Source organism: Juglans microcarpa x Juglans regia, chromosome 4D (genome assembly GCF_004785595.1).
Source record: "Juglans microcarpa x Juglans regia isolate MS1-56 chromosome 4D, Jm3101_v1.0, whole genome shotgun sequence".
Classification (NCBI taxonomy): Eukaryota; Viridiplantae; Streptophyta; class Magnoliopsida; order Fagales; family Juglandaceae; genus Juglans; species Juglans microcarpa x Juglans regia.
In genome coordinates this window covers 13,359,885-13,375,128 of record NC_054600.1, presented here as the reverse complement: position 1 = coordinate 13,375,128, position 15,244 = coordinate 13,359,885, and the positions used below count along the sequence as shown (strand labels likewise).

The following is a 15,244-nucleotide window of genomic DNA, read 5'->3' as shown; positions in this document are numbered from 1 at the left end:
TAGATAAAACATTTGGCCCATCAGTAGCTAGGTAAATAATGGATTTGTTCTTTTAAACTTGTAAAACCAAAGGTCAAAGCTTTTGTCTAAAAATCTCACTTTTAATCTCAGTTTTGGACCAATTCAGACTCAATTTACCCTTTGTATGCAAATATTTTATCCAAAATATCTCGACAATCACTTTACATGGTCGCAACTAATAACTCGGTCATCATCCTCGGTCAAGACTCCAACTCCACAGCTAGCTCTTCACCAACTCTGCTCGGCCACATCCACCTCAGTCTGAGCCAGAAGTTACCTGACCATGCACGCGGGCAACCTCTCTTCTTAGTCTTGTATATCTAGGTCATGCTACTGGCACACACATGGGCGAGCATGTGACAGAGGGGGCACCACTTTCCTTGAGCATCACATGCATGGTCGCCACACGCACATCCCGTGCTTCCGAGAGTTCCTCAGCCACATGCATGGCGAGCACAGTCACCTCACTCAGTGGGCAACTTCCCAACAGTTAACAACTAGTGTTTATGCGCATGCTACGTATGTGGAATGTGCACCATGCATGAGCCAGGCACCATACACGTGATGGAGAACAGGGAACAACCCTAGCACCTAAATGAAATTGGACAAGAAGTTTTCTAAGAGACAGCTAAGTCCATCACACGAGCAGCCTCCAACACACGTTGCATGGGCCATGCAACATGCTTCACCAAGCCATGCTCGCCCAACATGCTTTGCTTGCTCAACGTGCTCGCCCAACCTTGCTCACCCAATTTCAGTCAAGCAAGAATTGACTACAGCAACCAAAACTCTCTAAATAAATTGTTTGGCATCGCGAGCACCCAAATCTTCTCCATTGCCGAAATATGGCTGCCCATAGGCCTTGCCAAAATGCCTCCAACCTTTGCTAAGCTCTAGTGGAGCGATTTAGGTTTGCAAACCTCACATTGTGATTTGGGTTATTTACGCTGATCGGGTTATTTTTTTTTTTAGTCGGACAAGCATCTTCTTCAACAAAGTCAAGTCTTTTCACTCGTCGCGACACAACAATCAGACACAAGTCCCTTAACTTGCCGACCCTCGCGCCAACAAAGTCGAGTCCCTTGACTCGCTGCGAGACATCAGTTAGACACAAGTCATTTGACTTGCCGACCCTCGAGCCAACCTAGCTGGGTCCCTTGTGTGATGCTCGACCCTCAATTCGTGAAATCTTTCTGGAATTCACGACGTTCTTAAGAAGTAAATAAATTTATCTACTAAATTTATAGCCGACTCTTACAGCTATTTACAACGTATATCGAACTTTGGACTAATATATTTGGTACGCTATGTCGTATTTTTGGTGGTCGATCAATGTAGAAATGAGTCATGGGACCCACCACTTCTCTATAAACGGATTTCATTCTCTTTAAAATTAGACACGATCTCAAAGCAAGCGATATAATTAATTCTGCTTGTAGAACTTATTTCCAAGGTGGCTACGCCGCTCTCTCCTTTTATATAAGATTATATTATAGAAATATAGATGAAAATGTCTCGTAGAGGGTGGAAACAATGAGAGGAGGTAGTCGAGGGGCCTAAACAGATGTATATTTGGAGCTGCAAAGGGTGGCTGCGTCTGGTTTGTATTTTCTGGCTTGTCTGGCGCGATACAGCTACTATTACCTTACCCATCCCAAAGCCACCAAATATTAAGTGTCTGGCGCTGGGTCTGAACCCTCCAAAATGGCTTCTCTTCGTCTTCTCATCCAACCTTTCTCCAGTCCCCCTTCCTTTTCTACCCCTCTCTTCCCCCAATATCCTCTGCATATCCCTTGTCTGACCTCACTCAAACCGTCCAACACCAAGAAACCCCTGCTCTACAAATCCCCCACAGTCCCACTTGCTCTCACGGAGTCTTCAGACTCCCCCAAGTCCCTAGAACCCAACAACCCTCAATATCTCCTTAAACAACTCGCCGTAAGCCACCACCTTCATAACGCACTTTCAGTTTCAATTTGGCGCCATATATTTTTTTATTATTGATTTGGTTCTTAATTATTGTTTTTTGGGTTTGTGCAGGATAGTTTTGATCTGCCCCAAGACTATTTTGCTCAGCTTCCGCGGGATCTTCGTCTAGATGTAGGCATTGCTTTTTTTAACTCTTCTTTATTCAAATTTGTGTGGTTGGATCTTTTGCTCTTGGAATTGAATATTGTTTTGTTTAATTATTGTCTCTTTGGGAACGGCCAAGCTGAATGATGCTGCTTTCGATCTTTCGAGTGGGCCTGTAATCAATGAGGTTAGTTATTCTTATTGCTTCTTAAAATGTTAGAATAGCCACTTCATGTGACTCACTATAGTGTCCTAGGATTTGGGTGGTATGACGTTCATGGCGCAAAATGACTCCTGAACGGTGAGATTTTGACTACAACTTGGTCTCATATGTGGTCGTAGATAGGTCGTACTATGGCACTGCAATATCCTTCATGGGTATATTTATGTATAGCTGAGATTTTGCTAGCATGAGTCATGTTTGTACACGTGAATATAAGAGGATCCAAATTTCAATTTCTTGTCAATCTTGTACACTGCAACCTCTATTGAATCTCATGGATTGAACATTTTTAAATATCTTAATCATGTTGATGTGCAGTCAACATAAATGCTAATTGACCCCTGCCCTCTCTATATCTCTCTTGCGTGTTGGTTTTCTTTGGCTTATATGATATATGGTCCTCAGTATCTTATATGTCTGGATCACTTATCTTGATTTTGATGGTTTCCTTTGAATGCATTTCAGAAGGCATATTTTTCCTGATCATTATAGACACCGATGTTTTAGATCGAGCTGTGATATATTTTTTTTTTTATAGGTAATAGAGCTGTGATATTTAAGACGCGTTCAAGATGCTAAATTGCGAACTTGTCTATTTACAAAGGATATATGCAGTCAAACACAACATTTGCATTCTTAAATTGGTTGGTTAGTGATGTTCAGGCATTGGTGGTTCCAATAGTTGTTTTGTGGTTTGTCACTTTCTGCTATTGGTGGGCTAGTGCACATAATCTCTATCAGTCTTAACCATCCAGTTACATCACGTTCATAAACTATGGATTAACAAGTGTCAAGAAGCTGGATTTCAAGTATATAACGCTTACATTGATATCACATTTTCTTGGATTTCTTGCCTACGTATTCCAATAAAATGTCAATATCTTTACTGCTCATTTATCTTTTACCGGTGTGCTACCCATTGCGATGATTGAGTTCAGAATACTTCTTGAAGTATCATGATTTTCCTCAGATTTTCCTAATTAACAATGTGAGAAGAAACAGTGGACATTAATATTGTTGGCATATTATTATCCATTTTGGTACTGTTTATAATTCGGTATACCTCTTGTATATGTTCTGTGTACTTGGGCTAGGCCTTTTGTGGATTTAATAAAATCTTTGAGTATGTATAAAAAAATAAATAAACTTGTCATTCAAATTACTTATGAAAAAATATATTGTTTATTTATCCAAGGTTCGTGAATTTTATGGGAATCAATGCAGTTCTTTGTAGTTAAAACCCTAGAAAAATATTAGATTTGCATTTTCTTTCAGTGTGGCCAAGAGTTGGGAGAGATATTGTTAAATCTTTGTCGAGCTTGGGAATCAGCTGACACATCAACCTCCTATAGTTTATTAAGAAAGCTCCCTGAGTTGGAGGTGTCTTTAACGGATAGTGCCAAATCAGGCAAGATAATATGTAAACTTCATTTTTTGATACATTCTTAACAGATTGTTTGAAAGCTTATTTGGATTTTTTTAGCTGTTTTAGCACTTGGCAAGCGGTTGGTACGTGCTGGGATGAGGTTCCAGTCCATGGGGCAGTATGGTCAAGGTGAACTACAGAAGGTATTCTACCTTACTTGAAAGAGTTTTTGTTCTTACTATTATAGTGGTAATGCTGGATACATTTCCCATTAGTTTAAATTCTCAAAACCAAGAGAAGTTTGGAAAAACTGACTCTGTGTATTTAGTCAGTTCCATTATCAATATGAAAAACCGTATACAAAGGAAAGTAGGTCAAATGCTATACACAGGAAACATCTAACTGATCGCTGATATTTAGCCTATTTACATGGTAATATATCTATACAGCTAATATTAATAGAAAAGTTCTAAATTGTATACGTTAACATCCCCCCTCAAATTGATGCTGGTAAGTCAACCAGCAACAATTTGCCAACCAAAAATTGATGCCGCTGTCGAGTCATTGCTTTGGTGAAGACATCGACCACTTGGAGATCCGAAGAAATGTAAGGAAGAGATATCACCCGACTCTCCAAGGTATCTCGGATAGAATGACAATCAACTTCAATGTGCTTGGTGCATTCATGGAAAACGGGATTGGTGTCAATTTGAATAGCACTAGTGTTATCAGCATGAAGAGGGGTAGAAGTAGTTTGAGGAAACTCAAGCTCCTCAAGAAGACCGCGTAGCCATACAATCTCAGAACAAGCAGTAGATATGACACGATACTCGGCCTCAGTAGAGGATTTAGAAACACGATCTTGTTTCTTACATCTCCAAGAAATTAAGGCATCACCTAAAAACATACACCAACCCGTAGTAGATCGACGTGTATCCGGACACCCAACCCAATCAGCATCACTATAGACAACAAGTTGAAGAGATGAGCCTGTAGGAAAGAATAACCCACGAGTAGGAGAACTTCGAAGATAGCGGATGATGCGTTGAACTGCAGCAAGATGGAGATGCAGAGGAGAGGACATAAACTGACTGACCTGATGAACGGCATAGGAGATATCAGGGTGAGTAGTGTTCAAGTAAATGAGACTCCTAACCAGGCGTCGATAGAGAGTAGGATCATCCAGAAGGTCCCCTTCATCTTTCCTGTATTTGACATTTACCTCCATAGGAGTATCAACAGTAGAAGTGTCCTTCAAACTAGCTAAGGCAATAAGATCTTGAATATACTTATGTTGGTTTAAGAAAATACCATTAGCCCGATGATGTACTTCCAATCCTAAGAAGTATGTGAGCTGGCCAAGATCTTTCATATGGAAAGTCGCATGCAATAGCTGCTGAAGCTTAGTAATCAAACCACAATCAGTGCCAGTAATGATAATATCATCCACATAAACCAAGAGGACTATACCCGATGCAGACTTGTGGGAGAAGAGAGAAGAATCATACTGACTTTGTGTAAAACTGAAGGTAAGAAGTGTACTGCGAAACTTCTCAAACCAAGCCCGGGGAGCTCGCTTGATCCCATATAGAAAACGCCTTAGCTTACAGACATTATGAGGAGAAGAAGCAGTCATACCAGATGGAAGCTTCATGTAGATCTCTTCTTGGAGATCACCATGAAGAAAGACGTTCTTCACATCCATCTGATGCAGTTGCCATGACTGTTAAGCGGCAATAGCTAAGATAGTTCGAACCGTGATCATTTTGACAACAAGAGCAAATGTCTCATAATCAATCCCATATTCCTGTTTGTTTCCCAGAGCTACTAGGCGAGCTTTGTACCGATCCAAAGAGCCATCAAAATGAAGCTTTACAGAGAAAACCCATTTACTCCCAATAGGCTTGACTGTAGGGGGGCAAGGAACAATATCCCAAGTGTGATTCTCCTCAAGTGCTTGAAGTTCTGTTGGCATGACATTTTGCCAACACTCATGTTCTATGGCCTGTTTGTAGCAAGAGGGAATGAAAATAGAGGATAAAGTAGCCACAAGAGAGACAGTGGAAGAGAAACCATACTAATCAAGGGGTCGAGAAGGGCGAGTAGACCGGCGAAGAGTGGTGGAAGCAAGAGTAGGAGCAGGATCAGGTGCCAGGTCAAGAACGTGAGGGGGCACAGAGGAAGTGGAACCAGACTCATGTCGTCTACGTCTTTCATACACAAAATCAGGTTTGAACCTTTCCACAATTGTCGGGGAATCATAAAAACTAGGCATAAGAGATAAAGATGCAGATGGCAGCTTAATATGAGATGGAAAGAAATATTGATTTTCAAAGAAAACTACATTCCTAGAAACACGTATACGACGAGCCTGGGGATCATAACAAACATAATCCTTTTGAGGTATAGCATAACCAAGAAAAGCACACTTAACAGATTGAGCAGTAAGTTTATGTCGTTCAAGAGCAGGGAGATGCACAAAACAAACACAACCAAATGCCCGAAGATCAGAATATGAAGGAGAATGGCCAAACAGCTTAAAGAAGGGAGAAACATGATGTAACATAGAAGAGGGTAAGCGATTGATCAAATGAACCTAAGTAGAAAGTGCCTCACACCAAAAACGAGGACGAATAGATGATTCAAGTAAAAGGGTTCTTACAACATCAAGAAGGTGACGATTTTTCTTTTCAGCAACACCATTTTGTTGCAGTGTCAAAGGACAAGAACGCTGAGAGATAATCCCTTTGCTTTGAAGAAAGTCATGAAACTCATTAGACACTATTCGTTGCTAGAATTAGAGCGCAAGATCTTGATGCTGGCAGAGAATTGAGTCTCAAGAAGTGCAAGAAAGCGCTTAAATACTGAAAAAACTTCGGCCTTAGCCCGTAGGAAGTAAACCCAAGTAAAGCAATTATAGTCATCAATGAAAGTAACAAAGTACTTGTAATGCGCATGAGAAACAATAGGTGTAATTCCCGAAACATCACTATGAATAATATCGAAACATTGTGTGGTACGAGATGCATGATGAGGAAAATGTAGAACTTTACTTTTGCCAAGTTTGCATGATGTACAATCAAAAGAAAGATCAAGGGAAGAACATGCTTTATTTCCCAATAAACCAAAATTAAACAAAGTATGAAGTACATCAAAGTTTGGGTGGCCTAGACGTCTATGGCACATCTTATTTCCAGAACCAACAACATTACATGCAAATGAAAGTAAATGAAAACTAGGAATAATGGTAGAAGGAAAAACATGAAGAGGAAAGAGTCGTCCCACTTTAGGCCCCTTCACGATCATTTTCCCTAACACTTGATCCTGCACAACACAATCAGAACGAGAGAAATGGACATTACAATTATTATCAACCGATTGACCAACAAAAAAAAGATTTGTGGAGAGGTCAAGAGACATAAAAACATCAGTTAAGGAAGATGAAAGATCACCAACAGCACTGATAGGCAGAGAACTGCCATTAACGGTGTGAATTTTCAGATTTCCATCATAATTTCTGATATTGGAAAGAGGAACAATAGGATTGGTTATATGGTTAGAGGCTCCGGAGTCAAAATACCATGGCTTGGAAGAAACGTTATGATTACCTGAGAGCCCAAAAGCAGAAAAATAAAAAATGATCATCTGTTGTACCATTTTAGGAGTGAGTGTGTTCGAGTTTGCTAAGGCTGTAGGAGCAGGAATAGGAAAAACTGGCAAGGCAGCAGGCAATGCAGCAGAACTAGAGGCACCAGTGGAGGCATGATAAGCAGTACCCTGCTTCCTTTCAGGTCGAATGAGACAAGCAGAGATGATATGACCCTGTTTCTTCCAGTAGTTACAAAACTTCTTGGGGCAATCTCGAGCAATGTGACCAAAAGCTTTACAACTAAAACACTGGACAACACGCATGTTTCTACCCTTATTCCTCTCATGTGCTGCATAAGCCACATAAACAGGTGCACTAACATTAGCCCGATGTTCCACGGCAGCCTGAGTTACTATACGTTTCTCCTTACGAAGAAGTTCACTCAAACAAGCATTCAGAGATGGTATAGGATGACGATTCATCAGATTAGATTGTGCAATATCAAAATCGGAACAGAGCTTCATCAAGAATTGATCTCTCTTGCTTGTTTTATGCACTGCTTGAACAACAGAGAGAGTTGCAATGGGAACATTAGCATAAACAATACTTGAATAATCAGCTCAAAGATTTTGAAAAGCAGAAAAATATTTCTCAATAGAGAGGCTTCCCTGTGTGAAATTAGTCATCTCATACTCTAATTGAAAACGCCGAGCCGTGCTGTCTTGATTGTAAACCTTGTTTAGATAATTTCACATGTCAGCGACAGTTTTATAAGGCCTCAGATTGAGAACAAGGTGAGGCTCAACTAAGCTAAGGATCCAAGTCATAACCCGAGCATCCTAGATTTCCCATTTAGACAATGCCTCTACATCTTTAGGTGCGGGAACACTCCCATCAATATGACCCCACAATTCTTTCCCTTTGACAAATAATTGAAACTGAAATTCCCAAGCAGAAAAATTTTTGCCAGTAAAATGAATATGGAACGAGTCTAATTGATTTGATGACATGATGGAACCAAGAATAAATTAACCCACCAGAAGAGTGTTGCGACAAGCAAAAAAAAAAGTGCTGAGAAAAACCCAGACTAGAAAATAAAACAGTTGGCAAAATATTACCACACCAGAAAACCACAACAGAGAGTGCCAAAATTGTAGTCAAACTAGGAACAAAAGGGCCCGAAAGAAAATTGAACTAGAGGATTGCACTGAAACAAGTACCAAACCAACAAGAACTGAAACAGAAAGTGCGCTGTCGAATCCAAAAACCCCAACAGACTGCACCGAAACAAGAATCAGACCAAAGAGATGCAACAGAAGGCGCCGATAGGAAGAATGGAACCAGAAATTGCTCAAACCCGAGATAGAGGGTGCCAAAACTTCTCAAACCAGAAATAGGAGGTGCCGACAACACCAACCCAGAAAGAGAAGACCGAAAGCAGCACAGAACATGTCGAGTTCACCGAGAGCAGCACAGAACACGTCGGGTTCACTGAGAGCAGCACAGAACACACCAAAACACGAAACCGAGAGAAAAGGGAAAAAAATAAACTCAAGCAAGAGAAGAACCTTACGAACCTGTTCTTGATACCATGTCAAAACCAAGAGAACTATGGAAAAACTGACTCTGTGTATCAGTCAGTTCCATTATCAACATGAAAAACCGTATACAAAGGAAAGTAGGTCAAATGCTATACACAGGAAACATTTAACTGATCCCTGATATTTAGCTTATATACATGGTAATATATCTATACAGCTAATATTAATAGAGAAGTCCTAAATTGTATAAACTCCTAAATTGTATATGTTAACATAAATCACTATGACAATTACTAATTTAGTATAGACTTATAATAGTGGTCCTAAGTCTGAACTTTGAATCCACATTATTGATACCATTTAAGTTAAACATCCCAATTATTGTGACTATTTATTGAGGGGGAGACTAGGCTCCCATGTGAAAGGGAGTGTTAATTCTAAATCAAATGATTAATTTCACTTTCCTATCTGCTCAACTTTTGAGCTAATTAGTAATGGAACAATAATCATTCATTGAAAGTAGATGTTGTTTATAGTACAAATTGGAGTGTGAGAATTATGGGAGTTCAAAGCATAATCCCCTGCTGAGGCTTCTCTCCATCATAGTTAGTAGAGATCCTGAGTTTGAGTACAAAAACTATCTCGCAAGGTATCAGACACAAAGAAAAAATTTCTAACCAATAGTTGAAGATAAGTTTACCTAGGAGAATTTATATACACATTGTTTATTTTTGTTTGTTCCTAGAAGTCTAGAATATTGCTTTTGTTCTTTTGTTCAACATTCGCAACATTTTACTTCATCACCACAACCATGTATTATTATTCTAATTCTATGCGAAATTTCTTCTTCAAACTCTAAACTTATACTACACTGAAGAGCCTGTGTTAAGTCCTATATTGGGTGGGTGGATGTGAAGGATTTATATGGATGGTAAGTCCCACATTTTTGGTATACTAGGTGAAATAGGGTTTTATTGGTAACCCTATGACTATTCTTTTAGGGCATAGAGCTTATGTGTTTAACACTTCCATGGGGAGTGACAAATGATAGCAAAGCATACTTGTTACACCATGTGACACTAAATAAATAGCTTGAGGAGAATGTTTAGGACTTAATGGGGGTTATTGTGGTACATTGGATATGGGTGGAATGTGGAGTTGTTACACAGGTGTTAAATCCAATATTAGTTGTATACTAGCTGAATTGGGCTTTGTTGGTGATTGCTTTGACATCTTGATCCTTGGTCTAAAAACTTCAATTATATCCTGGTATACTCGCCAACCTAAATATTCTCAACCAATTTATTTTCTTCTCTCTTCATCTTTTACTTCAAAAATGTAATTAAGTTTCCTTTGTTGTTATCATTCCTGAAAACAAATTCACTTCGTCGCCATCATTGCAGGAAACCCATGTGCAGAAATTTTGAGACCGAATTGTATGAATGCCCATATAATTGCCTCAAACTTGCTAGTTATGATTTACAATTTAAGAAACAATCTGTCTTCTCTGCCCTTCTCTCTTTCTTATAATTGTGATATCACTACTAGCTGTTATGTATCTCTGAGTAGTTGTATTGTTGGGTACTGTTCAACCATCATAGATTGCAAAAGTGATGATTACAACTGGAAGGCTTCTGTCAAGTACAGAATCTACAGAAGATGAGGAGCAACCAAAGGAGGAAACCAGGATGCTGAAGGTAGATTATAACTCTGTAGTTGTCGAAATCTCAGTAAACGCTTCCAATGAAATATTGATTAAATAATGTTCTTGCCAATTGCAGTTTGGGGAACTTCAGGTAGAACTAACTTCAGATAAAGCCAACATTGGTGCTGTAATTGGCTTTGCTTTTGGGTAATTAATTATATCATTTTAACCGTGAGTTCTCTTTTCTACTTTTATTCTTAAGTAGGCCTAACAGATAGATATTTCTTTAATTATCTGGAAAATTTTAAATGCAGGATCCTTTCTTGGAACCTAAGTCAGGGCATTCAGAATATTCCAGAGAGTTCATTGCAGTATGCAAATGATAATGCTTTGTTGTTGGCAAAGGTGATTGAAAACAATGTATTTTGACTGTTATATGAACTTTCCTCTTATTATCCAGAATTTTACATAACGTCTAAGATTTTTTTATGCAGTCTCTTAGGGGAGCTCTACTTGCACTCTGCTACACATCAACCATTTTGTCCGGTTTTACTAGCGTAGGACTTGTCTTACTTGGAAGACAACTCAAATCAAAGAAATAGTGAGCTCCTTGGTTTTGCCTCAGCTATTCAGTAAATGCTTTTTTACATATAACTCTACATGCTCCATGTGGTATTCGAGATCATAGATTTGTATATTCAGAACTGAATGGGAGAGACAGAAATACTGAGGTGTCACCCCTGAGCCCTTTTGAGCCCCATAAGTTGGGGTAAAATTCAATTTGGGCCCACGGGCCAGCCAGTAATTTCTATGTTATTATTATTTTATTTTATTTTTAAATTATTTGGAATATTGGTGAAATATGGGTTGAGTTGTTAAATTAGGGCTGCAACCTCACATTTTCTGCATGGTAAATAATCTCTTAAAGATTCGGTTTGCTTGATCTTTGAGAGTTTCATAGTAGTCCATATACTCGGTTGGCCCGAATCTCCTTAAAAGGTCATTGACAAACTTCATTCATTTCAATTCCCTCATTTGAGCCCCATAGGTCTTCCTCATCGATTGCCACCATTGGTTGGCCTCCTCCTCAAGGAAGTAGGCGGCATATGACACTTTAGCATGGTCTTCCATGTGATTGTGTTCAAAGTATTGCTCGGCTCTACTAACCCAAGTGCTCGGGTCATCACCATTGAACTTGGAAAAATCTTTTTTTGGTTTAAGAACTTCCCCCCACGTGCACCTCTCCTCTCACCTCGGTTCCCTTATTCCCTTTCACTTTTCCCGATTGATTCCACATTAGTGCTTGAGGAATCTTGAGTGGATGAATCCGAGTCCTCCATCCTCTCCTGGTGTTGGCCTCTGCTAGACCCCACGGAGCCCTCAAGACTATGATGTATCTTGGCTCTTCTCCTATGGCGCCTCCCATCGCCATTCCTCATTTGATCCACCAATTGGTAGAACACCTCTATCCTTACAAGCCTTTCATTGGTGGCAGTTTGTTATGCTTCCAAAGTGGCTTCAAAGTTCTCAATCCGCTCCCTATGAGTTGGTTGTCGATCGGCCATAGCTTCCTCTCCTTGGGTTGGACACTCTCAATGAAAGCACTAATGATGGAAGCCTCACTCTCACTCAAGTGTTTGTGGCATGTTGGGTGATTGAATCTAGGGTTACCTCAAGGCAACACCAAGATCAACTTGGTATAATAGTGAAAATTAAGATTAACTCGAGCTAGCACTCAATTCTCGAAAGATTGGAAGAGAAAATTTTCATTCATTCAAAATAACATAATAATGAATTACAAGCAAAAAATCGAAATTAATAGTAGGGTTTCATTAGGGTTTCGACTATCCTTGCCCTAATTACTCCCTCTAATAACCTTAATCTCAAATATAAATCAAACTCTTAAGTTTAAGGAAACAATCTTATCCAATACCTAAATAAAGGAAACAAACTTAAACAAATTAACAAATAGATAATCTCCCTAATTTGAAGGAGATATTCGGCCAATCCTCTAGCAACCGCCCAATTCCCTAAAATCAAGGGGTTTGCCTCCTCCCTTAAATTTAAGGGATTTGCCAACCAACTCCTAAAATCAAAGAATTGGCTAACAACTTGATCCTCCTCTAGTTGACCTTGTCTTGGGTGCCCAATGACCCATCACTCGAGCCTTGCATGCACCCCAATGCCACCCTCCTAGTCTCGGCACTCCTAGCCCTTTTAGTGGCATTACGAATGGCCATTCTTGCATCTCCATCACACTGCCAGGGACTTGGAGGGCTGAGTATGTAAAGAAAGATAATGATAAGCTTACTATCCTCATGTCATCTCTTTACTACTCTATAGTGTATTTAAAATTTTTATTTTTTTATTATTTTCTTTTAAGTATTTTTTTAACATCCTTAATCACTAAGAAAAAATTAAAAAAAATATATAACTTCTTTAATAGCCACTTTCTTAATTATTAAATAAAAATTAAAAATTTTAAAAAAAGAAAGTAATAAATGAGTGGTGGGAAATAGTAAGCTTATCATTATCCAAGCATGTGTAGCATTTTGGAATCAGGTGACGGCTAGGTTTTAGGTTTTTCATAGACATAAAGTGAAATTTTTTACGAAGCCCCTAACCTGACACCATAATTCTTTGAAAAATTTGTCAAAATCTCATTAAAATTTAAAAAGGAGTGCTGTTAACAACCGCAAATGACCATAGATCAGGCCCAGTCTTCATCGTGGAAGCACCGATTTTACTAAAACAACTCATAAATTTCGTAATGCATGAAAGGGTTGCTGTCAGCACCACTGTTTTATGAATTACATGCACTTTTTAGCATGCCAAAAACATTAAAATCTGTATATACACGTATACATGATAGTGTGTGGTGAAGTATGCCTGTTTAGAACCAGATTTTACTCACTGCCATTACATCGACAGCATGCATGATGAAAATTTTAGCAAAAATTTGACTAGTTTCATGCGTGATCGGTTATTTTTGAACTTTCAAACCATTATTCATATATATATATATATATGTTCATTGCATCAATAGCCTAAGGTTTAAATGCATGTTACATGACTAAAACGCACACGTAGCATGACACCTAAATAAACACAAACTTGCGACACAGCTGCTGTCGAAGTCTTTGATAGCAACACCTTTGCCTTAGACATCGAATTTTAAACTCCAAATCAAAGCATTTCACATGCGCAAAGATGAAGTGTAGAAGGTGAGATAGAAATTGACTGATCACTACAACAAAATGACCTTTTTGGGATGAAAATTTTCATCCCAAAAAACTACTGTTTCATCCCAAAGTAGCTTTTGGGACGAAAAAAGTGTTCCAAATTTATCCCAACATCACTGTCTCATAAGGTTTTTTGAGACGAAATTGGAGAAAATCATTTGATAGTGTTCAAATTGAAATTTTTTTTGGGACGATTTTATTTCGTCCCAGAAATACAGTTGAATGGTCAAATTTACCGGTTGAAACATCTAAAATTGATCGAACGGATTAGATTATTTGTTCGATTGAATAAACTCGATTCAAAAGAGAGTCTGTTTGAACATCACAATTTATGTTCGAACTTTCTATAACGTTCAAGTATATATAATTGAATGTTCAAACTAAAGATATTCATGTTCAAACATATGTAATTGATAGTTCAAACTTACTATTTGATGTTCGAACCTTTTACTATTCAAATTCGTTCAAACATTTAACATATTATTCAAATGGTTACGTAATGTTCAATTTATCCGATGGTTGTTTGAACACAATTTACAAATTACATTCGAATGTTTTATTAAACTGTTCAAATGGTTGGCACTTATTAACTGTTCAAAGGATTTTTTGTGATCGAATGAGATAATATTTTTTCCAACCCATTAATAGAAAACAAAATACACATAGATAACATCTAAAAATACAATAGTACATATTTAACAAACATAAAAGTAGTCTCATTGGTGCAAACCAACAAAATAAAACAGTAGTTTCATAATACAAAAGACAGTTGAAAATCTTATCTATAAATTAAACTAGTTGTTTGGAGGCCTGGATTGTTGCATAAGCATCTGTATTTGGAGTTGCATTTCTCTCCTAACTCCGCTTGTTGCTCTTTTTGTTGTTTCATTTGCATCTCCAAGTCAACTCGGGCCACTTGAGCCTCTAACTCATGCTGTTTTGTCTTCAATTCTCTGATCTCTGGTCTCGCTTCCTCTAATGCTCTAGAAGTATTGGAGGCATTATTGGACGATGAGGACGAGGCAGAAGGCTTGATGCAATGACTCAAACCGCTCAATAGCCCAAACGTGGACCCAAAACCTTCGTAAGAATTTCAACATTACTTGTTCCTTTGGCAACAATGACAGAAGAGGTGGGGGAACAATTTGGATCCTGACTTGGGCATGTCATGTAAAACCCCGCTCCTTCCTTTTGACGTACGTTAGCAAATTCCAAGGATGAGATTATGCAACAGTTTGTCCTTCTCTCTAACGACTGCGAGCCTCGTCATGCCTGCCGAACCATGATGGCGTGTTTCAAAAGATATTAGGTGACTTCTAAGGCATGTCCAGTGTTTTAAATGTACTGAAAATATTTATAAGGAGTATTTTCAGTGTTATTGAACTAAGTTTGATTTTAAATGCGAAAATTATAATATTCTTGAAGAGCTCCAAAAATATTATAATTGTCGGAAATCATTTTAATATTATTATTAAAATGATTTCAGTTATTTAAAATATTACGGGATTTAAATTATGTTGAAAGCTTTAATTAATTAAATGATT

At 38.4% G+C, this 15,244-nt stretch overlaps 1 protein-coding gene across 3 annotated transcripts; it reads left to right on the top strand.

Moving 5' to 3' along the window:
• The first annotated feature begins 1,471 nt into the window (after positions 1-1,471).
• LOC121260846 lies at positions 1,472-11,292 on the top strand. Of its 3 annotated transcripts, none has more exons than XM_041162897.1 (9): positions 1,472-1,621; positions 2,062-2,121; positions 2,234-2,281; positions 3,593-3,725; positions 3,801-3,886; positions 10,415-10,510; positions 10,595-10,665; positions 10,773-10,863; positions 10,953-11,292. In XM_041162897.1, exons 1-9 carry the CDS (start codon positions 1,586-1,588, stop codon positions 11,058-11,060), a joined length of 729 nt encoding a protein of 242 aa, XP_041018831.1. In that variant the 5' UTR covers positions 1,472-1,585; the 3' UTR covers positions 11,061-11,292. The 3 variants fall into 3 exon arrangements, with proteins under 3 accessions (XP_041018831.1, XP_041018830.1, XP_041018829.1); XM_041162896.1 differs by lacking the exon at positions 1,472-1,621 and adding an exon at positions 1,628-1,959 and having other exon boundaries at positions 3,810-3,886; XM_041162895.1 differs by lacking the exon at positions 1,472-1,621 and adding an exon at positions 1,628-1,959.
• Positions 11,293-15,244: the final 3,952 nt, after the last annotated feature.